Source organism: Rhincodon typus, chromosome 24 (genome assembly GCF_021869965.1).
Source record: "Rhincodon typus isolate 14 chromosome 24, sRhiTyp1.1, whole genome shotgun sequence".
Lineage (NCBI taxonomy): Eukaryota > Metazoa > Chordata > Chondrichthyes > Orectolobiformes > Rhincodontidae > Rhincodon > Rhincodon typus.
This window is the reverse complement of record NC_063355.1, coordinates 9,631,589-9,644,885: the sequence shown is the minus strand read 5'-3', so window position 1 is coordinate 9,644,885 and position 13,297 is coordinate 9,631,589. Positions and strand designations below refer to the sequence as shown.

At 39.8% G+C, this 13,297-nt stretch overlaps 1 protein-coding gene across 2 annotated transcripts in view; it reads left to right on the top strand.

The window, feature by feature from the left end:
- bicdl1 (BICD family like cargo adaptor 1) overlaps positions 1–13,297 on the top strand; it is a 298,028-nt gene that overhangs the window by 7,621 nt on the left and 277,110 nt on the right. For both annotated transcript variants that reach the window (XM_048611331.1, XM_048611330.1), the window contains 3 exons: positions 5,111–5,290; positions 9,592–9,810; positions 12,168–12,298. In XM_048611331.1, coding sequence (XP_048467288.1) covers positions 5,111–5,290; positions 9,592–9,810; positions 12,168–12,298 — 530 coding nt within the window. The remainder of the gene's footprint in view (positions 1–5,110; positions 5,291–9,591; positions 9,811–12,167; positions 12,299–13,297) is intronic.

Sequence of the window (13,297 nt, the reverse complement as noted above, 5' to 3'; positions counted from 1 at the left end):
TCTGAAGAAGGGTCCAGACCCGAAACGTCAGCTTTCCTGCTCCTCTGATACTGCTTGGCCTGCTGTGTTCATCCAGCTCTACACCTTGATATCTCAGATTCTCCAGCATCGGCAGTTCCCACTATCATAGAAATACAGAAAATAGGAGCAGGAGGAGGCTATTCAATCTTCCAAGCCTGCTCTGCCATTCATCATAATCATGGCTAATCATTCAACTCAGTAGCCTGTGTCTGCATTTCCACCATATCCTTTAATCCCTTTAGCCTTGAGTGCTATATCCAACTCTTTCTTGAAATCATAATGTTTTGGACTCAACTGTTTTCTGTGATAGTGAATTCCACAGGCTCACCACTGCCAGGATAGAGGTATTTCTCCTCCAGTCAGTACTAAATGGCCTACCCCATATCATTAGATCGTGACCCCTGGTTCTGCATTGCCCCACCATTGGGGACATCCTTCCTGCATCTACCCGACCTAGTTCTGTTAGAATTTTATAGGTTTCTGAGATGCTTCTCATTTTTCTGAACTCCAGCAAATATAATCCTAACTGATTCAACCTGTCTTTATATGTCAGTCCTGCATCCCAGGAATCAGTCTGGTGAACCTTTGCTGCTCTCCCTCTGTAGCAAGAACATCCTCCTTTTGATAAGGAGATGAAAACTGCATGCAAGATTCCAGCTGTGGCCTCAGTTAGACCCAGTATAATTTCAACAAGACATCCAAGCTCCTGTATTCAAATCCTCTTCCTACGAATGCCAACATATCATTTACCCTCTTAACTGCCTGCAACATCAGCGTGCTTCAGCAACTGGTGTACAGGGACATTCCCTTCCATCAATTTATAGCCATTCAGATAATAATCCGCCTTCCTGTTTGCGCTACCAAAGTGGATGACCTCGCGCTTATCCACAGTATACTGCATCTGCCCTGTATTTGCCCACCCACTTAGACTGTCCAAATCATACTGAAGCATCTCTGCATCTTCCTCACAGCCCTCAACCAGCTTTATCATCCACAAATTTGGAGATATTACATTTAGTTCCTTCACCTAAATAATTTAATATATATTGTGAGTAGCTGGGGTCCTAGCACTAATCTCTGAGGTATCAGACAAATCACTGCCTGCCATTCCAAGGTAGACAAACAGGAGGCTGTTTCTTGTCTGCCAATCAGTCTTCTGTCTACCTCAATACATTACCCCAATCCCATGTACTTTCATTTTACACGTTAATCTTTTATGTGGCTCTTTGTCAAAAGCCTTCTGAAAGTCCAAGTAAATCACATCCATGCAAAAGGTCAGTTTGCAGGTGCAACAAGCAAAGAAAGCTAATAGAACCTTATCATATTTTGTGAGAGTAATTAATCACAAAAGTAGTAAAGTTATGCTTCATTTGCGTATTGGTGAGATCACATTTGGTGTACTATGTACAATATTGGTCTCCTTATTTAAGCAAGGACATTAGCGTGTTGGAAGTAGTTCAGAGGAAGATTACCAGGTTAATACCTGGAGCAGGTAGTTGCTTTATGAGGAGAGGGTAGTTTCCTCTACTAATCCATACCTCCACTCGGACTAATCCACGTTTTCATCTCCCAAACTAAGATCATATCTAACTATTGCACAAAGGGCATCCTTGATTAATAATGCTACCTCTCCACCTTTTGCTGAGGTTCCCATTCTTCTTGAATGCCAGATACCCTTCAATTTTCAAGACCCAGACCTTTTCACCCTCTCGTCAATTTGCTGTAATGGTTATCAGATAATATTTATTAACTTCAATACAGCTTATTTTTAACTTTGATTGCTATGCACATTTAGATGCAGAACCTTTTAATTTTGAGCTTTTGTTATCTTCATAACCTCTAGTCCTGAATATTGGTCTATTTTTAGGTTTATTCTTTCTGTCTGTTGCTGGCTTTCTCTGACCTTCATTTCCCATGATTCCATTTTGCTGTCCTGCCTTGACTGCAGCCTTTGATTTGTTGCATCGACCCAAGCTCGATTCCTGTTGGGGGAAAAAACCAAAAGAACTGCCGATGCTGTAAATCAGAAACAAAAACAGACGTTGCTGGAAAAGCTCAGCAGGTCTGGCAGCGTCTATGAAGGAAAAAACAGAGTTAATGTTTTGGGTCTGCAGACCATTCCTCAGAACGTTATGAGGAAGGGTCACCAGACCTGAAACGGTAACTCTATGACTTTTCTTCACAAATGCTGGCAGACCTGCTGAGCTTTTCCAGCAACGTCTGTTTTGATTCCTATTGATTTTGTTTTAGTTTGATTTTTGCTATTATTGAACAATCCAAGTTAATCACAGCTTAAGGGTTGAGTGTATAGTTTAAAAAGACAAACACAGTGTATTAAATATTAAAGCAAGTTTCTTTTAAATAACTAAGCAGACTTTAAAGAATGCAATCATCATAAAAGACTAATTCAGTTGAGTATAAAAATCTAGTTCAACAAGCAAAATATTAGTTTAAAAAATATTTATTTTGGACAGCAAACAAACTGCACCAAAATAAGGAAATAATTATTTATAATATCTTGTTTATTGTTTTAACTTTCTGTTCATTATTTTGCAGTTATATTATGTTGTTTGTGAATATCACATGGGTGATTTGCTTATTAATGGGTAAGAAAGTAAATGTTACAAAGCAACTAGTTTCATTAATTCACGCAAATCAAAAGTAAAAGTTATTGCTTTCAAAGTGACTAATCCCTGACGGCTAATGTTTTGTGTGAGACGGTGGTTGTCAAGGCCAGGAAGATAAATACAGTGTTTAGCCCAACAAGTGCCACTGGCATCCAGTCAAACATTGAAGTCATATATGGACTCGGCGTACTCGTATGATGTAAAGACGGTGAAAGAATTTGGTTAAAAAGTGACGCAGTGATAAAAATTTGGATCATCAAGCTTTGAGGTGAGGTACAGATGAATCTAGACGCTCTAGACCCCATATGCATAAGCCCTGGTGGCCATTTTAGCGTTCTGTTCGTATAAGCAGCCAGTCCAAGAAATGAAACCATTTAAAAGGATAGTGCGTTCATTAGTGAGTAGAGGAATATGAAGAGGATTCACCAATTTGTTAATCAGGTCCTGAAAAAGGATCTGAACTTCGAGGAAAATTAGACTATTGGGTGTTCCTATGTTTTTATATTTGTGAGAGAGATTTCGTTTGTACTGCATGTGAACACATAGTAAGTTGGTATAAGAGCTGAGAAAAGGTGGCTGGATTTTTTCTGGGTAAAACTGTTCACTAATGTCTATGAAGTAACGATAAGTATATGTATAACATAAAAGCATCTTCATAATTTTATGGGATAAGGCATGATTAATTTCACAAGAATTCAACAAAAATTCTCTTCCCTATAAAAGTACAACACTAGAAGTTTGAGTAAAATAATGCGAAAGGGTTCAGTTTTGAGATAGGCTGCTGAAATTATGGAGATTAGGCGTGACCTGTTTTTCCAAATGGGAGATGAACACTAATATTAAACACTAAGAATTGTCTTACCCAAACAAAGCAAACTAAATTACCAAAATTAACAGAAAAAAGCAGTTGACTTCCAAATTATGCAAGACCTGTGTGGAGAGTCAAACCTGTGACGTTAGCCTTTAATGTCTGTGTGACTGAGAACTACTTTGGTAAAGTATCAAAAAATGGTACTTGAGTAAGACAGTGGATATGTGGGGCTTGAGAAGCCTAACCATGATCGGTTTCGTCTGGGATATCTCCCCTTTATTCTTAAGGCAAGAACATCATTTGGATATCAAATGACAAAAAGGAAAAGGTTTTGTAACCGATCATTGTTTGTAACTTGAAGCCTCTGGTATGGTAGAACCGACACGGAACTGTAAACCAAAGCAGGTTATACTGGCTTTGTGCAAGGCACTGGTGGGGTCAGTCTGTAATAATGTGTTTAGTAATGTTGTTTGTACTTCTGAAAAAGGTCAATAGATTCATTAGAAAGGGATCGAAGATTTAACAGTGAGGGAAATCTAAAATAGGAACAAAAAAAATGCTGGAAATGCTCAGCAGGTCACTCGGCATCTGTGAAGAGAAACAGAGTTTATGTTTCAAGATGAGTTTTCATCAGCATTTAGAATAGAAAATGTAAGAGGTTTTAAGCCATTAGAAGGGGTGGTAGTCTGGAAGAACAGAAAGGAATATCCGTAGCAAGGTGAAGGGTAGGAGAGATTAACTAACAAAGTATTTCATAATGCGAGAACCCAAGAGAGTATCGTGAAGAAGTGGAGGGCCAGATGAGGTGTGAATAGCAATAAAGCATCCATCTAATTGCAATATTAAGAGATAGGGAAAGAATCAAGGCGGAGAGATTTGAAAACCAGGATAGGAATTCAAAAAATGATGCATTGCCAAACTGGGAACTAAGTTATGTCAGTAAAGTCAGCGTAGGTGGAAAGATTTGCTGTGTGTTCAGGTACGTGCATTTATGTTTTAGATGGGTTCAAGTTTACAGAGAATTCAACATGGGAGGCCAGCCTTGGCAACGTCCAGTTTATGGTGAACAAAGGTGTGACTGAGAGTTTCAGCAATAGATGAGCTAAAGTAGAATCAAGACAGGCAATGTTCTACAGTTTGAATGAAATGGTCTTGGAGAGGATATGGAACAGGTAATTGTCACTCGCCTCTGATTTGTCCAAAACTTTCACTGCCTCCTGATGTTTCAATAAAGAAAAAGAAAGGCTCGCATTTATATAATATTTTCCACAGCCACAGGACAACTTACAGCAACTTCCAGTTGGTAAAGTACTTCTGAAGTGACTTCACTATTGTAATGTATGAAACACAAAATGTATGGTAATTAATGCAAACCTACAGGGATTGCTGTAAATCACATTGCAATGATAAATCTAAAAGTTGCAGCATGTCACACTTGTTGCTCTATATTAATTGTGTGAACACCTATAACATATCCAGAGGCATGCAATTGGCATGAAGATGTATTCGTTCCTGATACCTTGCCCTGGTTCTGGGGTAAGAGAAAGTAAAGTGCCTCCAAGTACAAAGGGGGACCACTGACTTGATTTGCTATCAACCAGGACTGGCATCATATATTTTCAGGAACAATATTTTTGCTCTGTTTTCATAGCTCCGACAGAACCAGCTCGAACTCCATGAAGTACGAATGTCTCACCGGCAGCTTCAAGTGAAAGTTGATGAAATGAACGAGGAGATGAGTCTACATAGTGTGAGCCCAACAAGTACATCATTACTGTCAGAAATTGAGCAGAGCATGGAAGCAGAGGAGCTGGAACAGGAGAGAGAACAGGTACACAAATGCACAGCTAAACAATATTGATTCTATATTAATTGGATTTAACTGAATGACAAAAAGCATTAACTGAGGATTCGCTTGTGCTGTTGTAAATTGCAATAGACTGAAACAGTGGTTGTTGGTTTAGATTTGTGTATCTCTGAAGATAAATGAATATAAAATTGTGTACAGATTGGTTCCAATTGCATCCTTCACCACCTGGCTTTCTGGATTATAACATAGTAATAGAGAGTGGCTGTCTAAAGATGAAGGTTGGAAACTAACAAAAGGAAATTCAGACAGAAAATGAAAATCCACTGACTATTGTGGGAAATGAGAGAAAGCAAGTGTAAATTCAGAGTATCATAGCCTCTGATGTTCTAGAGACTGAACCATATGACCATTGGAATGTGGACGTGGTTTACATCTCTACCAGAAAGAAACAACGCATGGTCTTGGTGTTACCACTTCCTACAGGAAGTAAGATCAGAAATAAATGATCTTGTGAGACAGAACCCTGTCCGTTAGATACTGATTAAGATTTGGACTTTCTATTAGAGTTCTTGGACGAAATCATCAAAAACAAGATGTTGTGACAAACATTTATAAAGTGCGGTCAGAATTTAATAGATTTTGGAGAGTAGATATGAGCATACAAACAAAGAGCAAGAATAGGCCATTCAGCCCCTCAAGTCTGCTCTGCCATTGCATATGAGTTGATCATCACACGGCTTTTCCATGGAGGTGTATACCATGGAATAAATGAATAGGTGATCCCTCGATTAGTGCTAGCAATTCAACTACTAGATGATGAGCTGTCTCATATGGCTAATCTCCTTATTATAACTGGTGTTGGTTCTTGGAGAAGGAAATCCTATTGGATCAGATAGTTGCTGCCTTTAAAAAAAATCCTGGGGAAAGGAGCTTTAATTCCCTTCAGCCTTCCAAGAAAAATAAGACATCCTGTAATAACGCAGAGTAGAAAAATCAATGGTTATCAGTTTTTGAAATAATCCAGATACTAAACACAAGAATCTACACAATGGAAGAATTAAAGGCAAGATATGTGTGAGGTAAGGCACTTGGGAAGAACAAACAAGGTAAGAGATTACACAGTAAATGTTAAGATACAGAGTGGTGTAGAAGAGCACAAAGATCTTGAAATGCTTGTCCACAGATCAATGAAGACAACAGGTCAGGTGGATATAACACAGTGTGGAGTTGGAGGAACACAGCAGGCCAGGCAGCATCAGAGGAGCAGGAAAGCTGAGGTAGATCATAGAATCCCTACAGTGTGGAAACAGGCCCCTCGGCCCAACAAGTCCACACCGACCCTCAAAGCATCCCACCCAGACACATTCCCCTATAACCCACCTATTCTACACATCCCTGGACACTAAGGGCAATTTAGCATAGCCAATCCACCTAGCCTGCACATCTTTGGACTGTGGGAGGAAACTGGAACACCCGGAGGAAACCCACGCAGACACGGGGAGAATGTGCAAACTCCACACAGACTGTCGCCCGAGGGTGGAATCGAACGCAGGTCCCTGGTGCTGTGATGCAGCAGTGCTAACCACTGAGCCACCGTGCAGCTATGTGAGACAATTCCTGTTATTAGCCAAAGCAAAGAATGTAAGACCAGGTTAGTGGCACTGGAACTGTTTAAAACACTAGTTTGACCACAGGTAAAATACTGCTTAGAGTTTTAGTCACCGCATTGAGAAATGTGATTATAGTTAAACAGTATGAACAAAAGATTTACGAGTACGAACTGCTGGAAAAAAAAGCAACCTTACATTGAACTGATGGATGCAAGTCATCAACTGTCAATTGTTTTGTTGTTTTAGAAAAACAAATGCATGAAAAAAGAAAATCTTGGTGTCCTAGAGGCAGGGCACCTCTGATTGTGATGCTTCTTACAGAATATGGAGGTCTGCGGTGATTTAATTCTGAAATATTGGTTATACATGTGTAAATTTTAATTTCTATTTAAAGAGATAAGGAAATAGTTTGTATATTGTTATAAACTGTCTTCAGGTGGTGGGTATCAAATGGGAATTCACTTACACTATGATAAAGAGGAGTATGCTGAAACTGGTTTTTAGTTTAGGATGTGCATGTTTTTAACGTAGACCTCACATAATTAGTGCTTATTGAAGTGGTTATCAGTTGACGGATAAATGTTGGCAATGAAACCCATAGTATTCTCAAGTACACTTCAAGCAGTGCCCTGAGACTTCTTTTTATGTCCACCTGAAAAGACAACAGGGCCTCAGTTTGACTTTTGGCCCAAGAGACTGTATGTCTGCGAATGTATATGTAGGATCAAAGCCATTGGAGATGCACAGGTGGAGCTTGTTCCAAATATCTAGATCATAGTTCATGTGTCTTAAAATATGATTTTTATGAAGTAAAGGTTTAACTGTTGAAAATGAGTATAGGACTCTCTGATTAAGAAACTGATAGTAATTCTGGTAAATTCAATTAAAACAAGCTTGGAGTTTGTTATACTTAAGAGATTGGGGTCGGGTTGAATTAGGACAGCTGGAAAGTTAACATCACAAAATGGCAACAGAAAGAACTGCAGATGCTGTAAATCAGGAACAAAAGCAGAAGTTGCTGGAAAAGCTCAGCAGGTCTGGCAGCATCCGTGAAGGAAAAAATCAGAGTTAACGTTTCGGGTCCAGTGACCCTTCCTCAAAACCCTTCTGCCAGCATCAACAGATGCTGCCAGAACCTGCTGAGCTTTTCCAGCAACTTCTGTTTTTGATTGCAAAATGGCAGATGGGCATTCCTAGCTAAAGTGCTAGGGGATACAATATTTGGAGTGCTTCCAGTAATGGATAATGTATTAATGTGGCTTTGCAGAATTAGGCAAAGCTTGGAATTAAACAACAGTTCATGTCCATATTGACTTGGAAAAAGGCAATGTCTGTCACTTTGTCATAGAGAGGGCTGGAGCTTAATGAGACCCTTTGTTTTGACTTTATTCCTGTAAATGTAGTTCAGGCACAGCCAGCTGGGAAAAAGAGCTAAGCGACCGTGTCAACTTTGGACCTTATACAGCTTTATAGCTCTTTTGACAGTCAAGAGATAAAACTAGACCTCGATCTGAAGTAGAGTAAATGCTAGATCTGTTTCCTATGATGTAGCCTGCTGGTGGAACTGATTATAAGTTCCAGTTGATAAAGGAGAAATAACTGGAAGATTTGTTTACTTGAAAGCTGCAGGAATATATCTACAGTAAGCCTCCCAATGAAAGGTGGTGAAAATTGTTGCAGTGTAGGTGTAATCATCTCGGTTGCACTTTGAAACCATAGCAGTGGGCTATTGGAAACCAAGGGTGTTTTTTGATGTTTTAAGTCATTGATCAGAGGTCACTGGCAGGCCCAGGCTTAAACTGGGGAATCTAGAATATGAAAAAAAAGGAAATTGGAGGGTCACTTGGCCAAAAAACTAATGGAGAACCCCCATGGAATCCTGTACCCTGGTGAATAGTCGAAAAACTGAAGGGAAATCAGTTTGAATTCCAGAGAGCGTTGGTATACTTTTGTGTTGCTCCAGTAAAGGAGAATGAACCTTAAAGATTTTGTATGATAAAGGAACTCTTAGTGAGTAGGAATAGAAACCAGAACTGAACTTCTAATATAAGTCTTTATAAATTATCGTGTTAAGTTCGTATTACTTACTTTATTTAATTTGCCTTGGTATATAAGTTTTTTATTTAAAAGCATTAGATCATATGGCATAGTTCTGGCAGTTAATTGCATGATGTTGGATTTTTCTTCTTTAAATGTTAGTGGCCCCTAACAGGATTGTAAGAAACTTATCAATCTGTAAAGAAGGTGCATGCTTTCTTTATCAAAATAAGCATTAAGAACATCAGATCAGAACTGCAATTTATATATGGTGGGTGGTATAACATTTTAGTGAGTATGCTTTATTTTGGAATTATCAGGGTTAGTACTGTTCTATGCCAAAACCAAAGGCTTCCAGAGGTACAAGTAGCAATTAGGAATGAGAAACTAATTGTCAAAGGTGAGAAGTTAAAGGTAGTTGTTTAAAAGGTTTGGAGAAGCTGCAGGAGGGATTTTCAAATAGCTGAGAGGTAAAGTTGCTCCAGATGATCCCATTTATGTTTTTTAATTTCTGGGTTGTCTTGCAGTTGGTGCTTCGAAGCTTGTCATGGAGACATGTCTTTTGCCATGCTGTGTCTGTAGTCCAGACTTCCTTGATGGACTACATGTATAATGGCACTTTCAGTTTGCAGTATTTCTCTGTTCTAAACTCCCAGTGATGTTCTGTCGTTCCAGCTGAGAATAGAGCTCTGGGAGGCATACTGCCAAGTGCGATCGCTTTGCTCACACCTGAGAGGAAATGACATCACAGACTCTGCACTTTCCACCGACTCCTCTATGGATGAATCCTCTGACACCTCCTCTGCCAAAGATATCCCCACAGGGAGCCTCCACACAGCACTGCATGAGCTCAAACGTCTGATCCAAAACATTCTTGATGGCAATGAGTCTACGGTATGTTAGTTTGTACAAACTCCTGTAGAATTCCACGTATCACAGATGTACACACAAGGAAAACTCCAACAAGGATCTATCATACACTATGAGCTGTAATGAATGCCCTTTGATTCCAAAATTAATTTACTTGGCTCCTTATAATTTAAGGCTCCAACCAAAAATAGCTTTTACTGTAATATTTAACTTTTTATTTAGAAAAGAGCCTATTGATGCCTATTTGAAAGATATTAAAATAATTAGGCAATAAAAACAAAATTTGCCTCAAATTCTCATCATGTCATATAGTATCTATTGAGAGACAATCAGAGTTAACATTTTTGGTCACCGATTTTTCATCAGCACAAATAACATGAATCAGAGAACAAGGACTACACCTGCTGTTGTCTCTCATGGTCTTGACTAAATGATGACAAATGGAGTCAGCCCCTTTGTGACAACTGAATTCTGACAAAGATCATAGACTTGAAATATTAACTGTTTCCCTCTCGGCAGCTGCTATCTGATCCCAGCATTTTCAATTTCTGGTTCAGATTTCCATCGTCCTCGGAATTTTTTGTTGTGTGAATGATTGTCGTCCATGTTGTCCCAAATATCTGCAATGTCATGATGATATTATTCAATAACCTAGTAGATTAGTTTTTGTGTTTATTCAGGAAATGAAATAATTAGAAGAGAGTTCATGATGGTGCAGATTGCCCATAGAGTCTAATGGCAAAACTGTAGTATGCGGAACACGTTGAGAGAGATTTATTATTTCATAACTAGTGTGTGAATCCACACGTGGTTCCGTGGACAAGTGTGACATTTGCAGGACATTCTATAATCTCTGTTGGATAATAGTATATCTATTTTCAATGTACTTGTGCAACCTGTATTAAGACAGTCACACAGGTGTACTTTATTCTGACATGGACTTTAGATGGAAGTGTTCCACTCCTCAACATTAATTCTTTTTACCATCTTAACAACAAGCACATGGGACCATGCCAAATAATAAGGATTACGTATTCTTCCTTCACACTTACGGAAACATTGGAGCTAAGCATTGAATATTGGTTCAAATATCTATTACCAAACAAAATACAAATAAATGTACCAAGTGTCAGTTTTCCAACATATTAATCCCAGGGCAATTTTGTACATCCTGTTGTCCATGTGACTCCCAAATTTCACTCCACATTCTGCTTGGCAGCTGCTCTAGAATTAAAGGTAACAATGGCCAAATTATATATCTAGGGGTCAGTTGAATTTCCAAATCCAACCCATGTGATGTTGTCACTTGACACTTGAGGTTCTCGAAGATCAGGGTAATTAGTGGCCAGGGTGCGTGCTCACAATCTAGTTGAGAATAGCAGACAGTCTCCTGTGACTGGACGGTCAATAGGAGAACTTGTAGAAGTGACATGTTGGCTGGCCCATGGTTAGAGGTGGGAGCTGCAGGTGTGGGGCTGGTATGAGCAGAGAATGAGGGGGTGTCTGCATTTTGAGGAGCCTTCTCAAAAGATTTTTAAAATTTCGATCTTTAAAAGGGGCATGGCTGCCAGACTGGCATCATTCTCAGAGGGGCATCCCTCCCATGGGCAGCCAGCAGCTGAAGCCTTGACGGCAATATCTGTGGGAGAGTTAGAGCACTGCACCAACCTCCAGGAAGTCTGACTCCATCCCTTGGCCATGTTTGGCCTCAGTGTGGGGTCGGGACCAACATGCCACTTGGAAAATTGTCAGCTCCTGCTGAGAGGCCTTTGTCAGCCAGTCGATTGACTGAATAGACTGCCCATCCACCTGAGCTCCTGGAAATAACATGAACCGGAGGAAAGACATTGCCAGTATTCAGCCATGTTGATCAGTGGTGGGAAGTTGTGGGTCATCTACCCTGGGTTCATCCTTATCACATGGTCTCTGCCATCCGTCCCAATCTCTCCAGCATTGGCATGCAGCAGTTTTCCAATGTTTCTGGCAACATAGCAATGTTTAAATCTGTGTGTTGTTATTTGATGTGCTTCTGTGTACATTTTAAACGCAAACAGTGTTAACATTTAGGAGGAGAAAACTCCCATTTTTGGGTATCATGCGTCAGTACAGAAATTCCTCAGTCAGGAGTACCTAAACCTCTCAAAGACCCTTCCTCCTGCACCAGTATGACTTTTCTGTGTTTTTTCCCCCTACTATTCCCTGCAACCATACACCATTTAGAAAGTAATGTTGATTTATGCATCCATTGTAGACTTTTGGATTTTGAACATTAACCCAAGGATTACACTCCATGTTAGGTATACTGAATGATAAACTCTGTGCACTCCCAATGGGCTGGTTTTTATAAGCCATTCATTCTTGCTGATCTTGCATCTTTATAGGTGGTGCTGCTGAGAGGTGAAGTGAATGCAATTAAAGAGGAGAGAGACAAGCTGAAGGTGTCTTCTGAAGAAAAGGAACAAGACAAGCAGCTTCAGAAAGCTCTCAGCGACCGGGATGAGGCCATAGCAAAGTAAGAAGCTTGTCTGATTTAGAGTAAAAGACTGTGAGAAGTTTCTGGCCAAGGTGGGCCCTGGTTACTTTTGTGGTTAAAAAATTACCTCGCCTTCTATCTCACTCCCCTCGGGATTTTGCAGCATCTTCCATGCCAGCCTCTTCCCTTCCCTCCTCTCTGTCCCAAAAGAAGTATTTAAATATTGTAAATTCAAATTACTGTTTTCCCAACTGAGCTAGGTTTGTGGTCTGAATATATCTGTGAGCATATTCAATATATTTAGACAAATGCATATGAAAAACTCAAGTGTGGCACTTTGACATCTTGAATCTTCAGTTCCTTCAGTATTAATTGGATTTATTAAGTATGGAAACCACTGATCTTGCTCTCTAACTCACCTGTCTGAAGCCATTTGTCTGCCTGCAGGCCTAATAATGCAGACTTGAACATCAGCATAGCCCAGGTAAAAGAAGTAAAGGTTTCAGATTAACAAACAATCGCTGTCACAGTTTCAAACAGATCTGGTGATGACCAACAGCCAGGAGAAATAAACTCGACACTATTTGTATGAACTGATCCTTCAAACACATACACCACTCCATCTGCCCCACCCCTGCCACCTAATTCTCAGATCAATAATCAGCCTCTTGACATTCAAAATGTCTTTGACAGAATCCTAGCAGAAAAGATTTAAACTTGAAATGGAAGGTCATGGGATCAGGGTTGTTGTTAATTGGATTATTAATTGACTGGGTAACCAATGAGCTATAAATGGTAGCAACTGACCTCCAGAGACGAATTCCTAAGCCCTGCCCTATTTTATAGTTAGTGGAGCAGGGCTTGAAACATCACCACACAGTGACTGTGTGCAATGCACATCAGGATCTGTGGTTCTTAGCTTTATCCTTACCTGATCTAGCTTACATGTGATTCCAGACCCACACTATGTGGTTGAATTTTAATTACCCTCTGGGTAGTTGGAAATGGATGATAAATGCATCCTAGCCAGCTGTACCG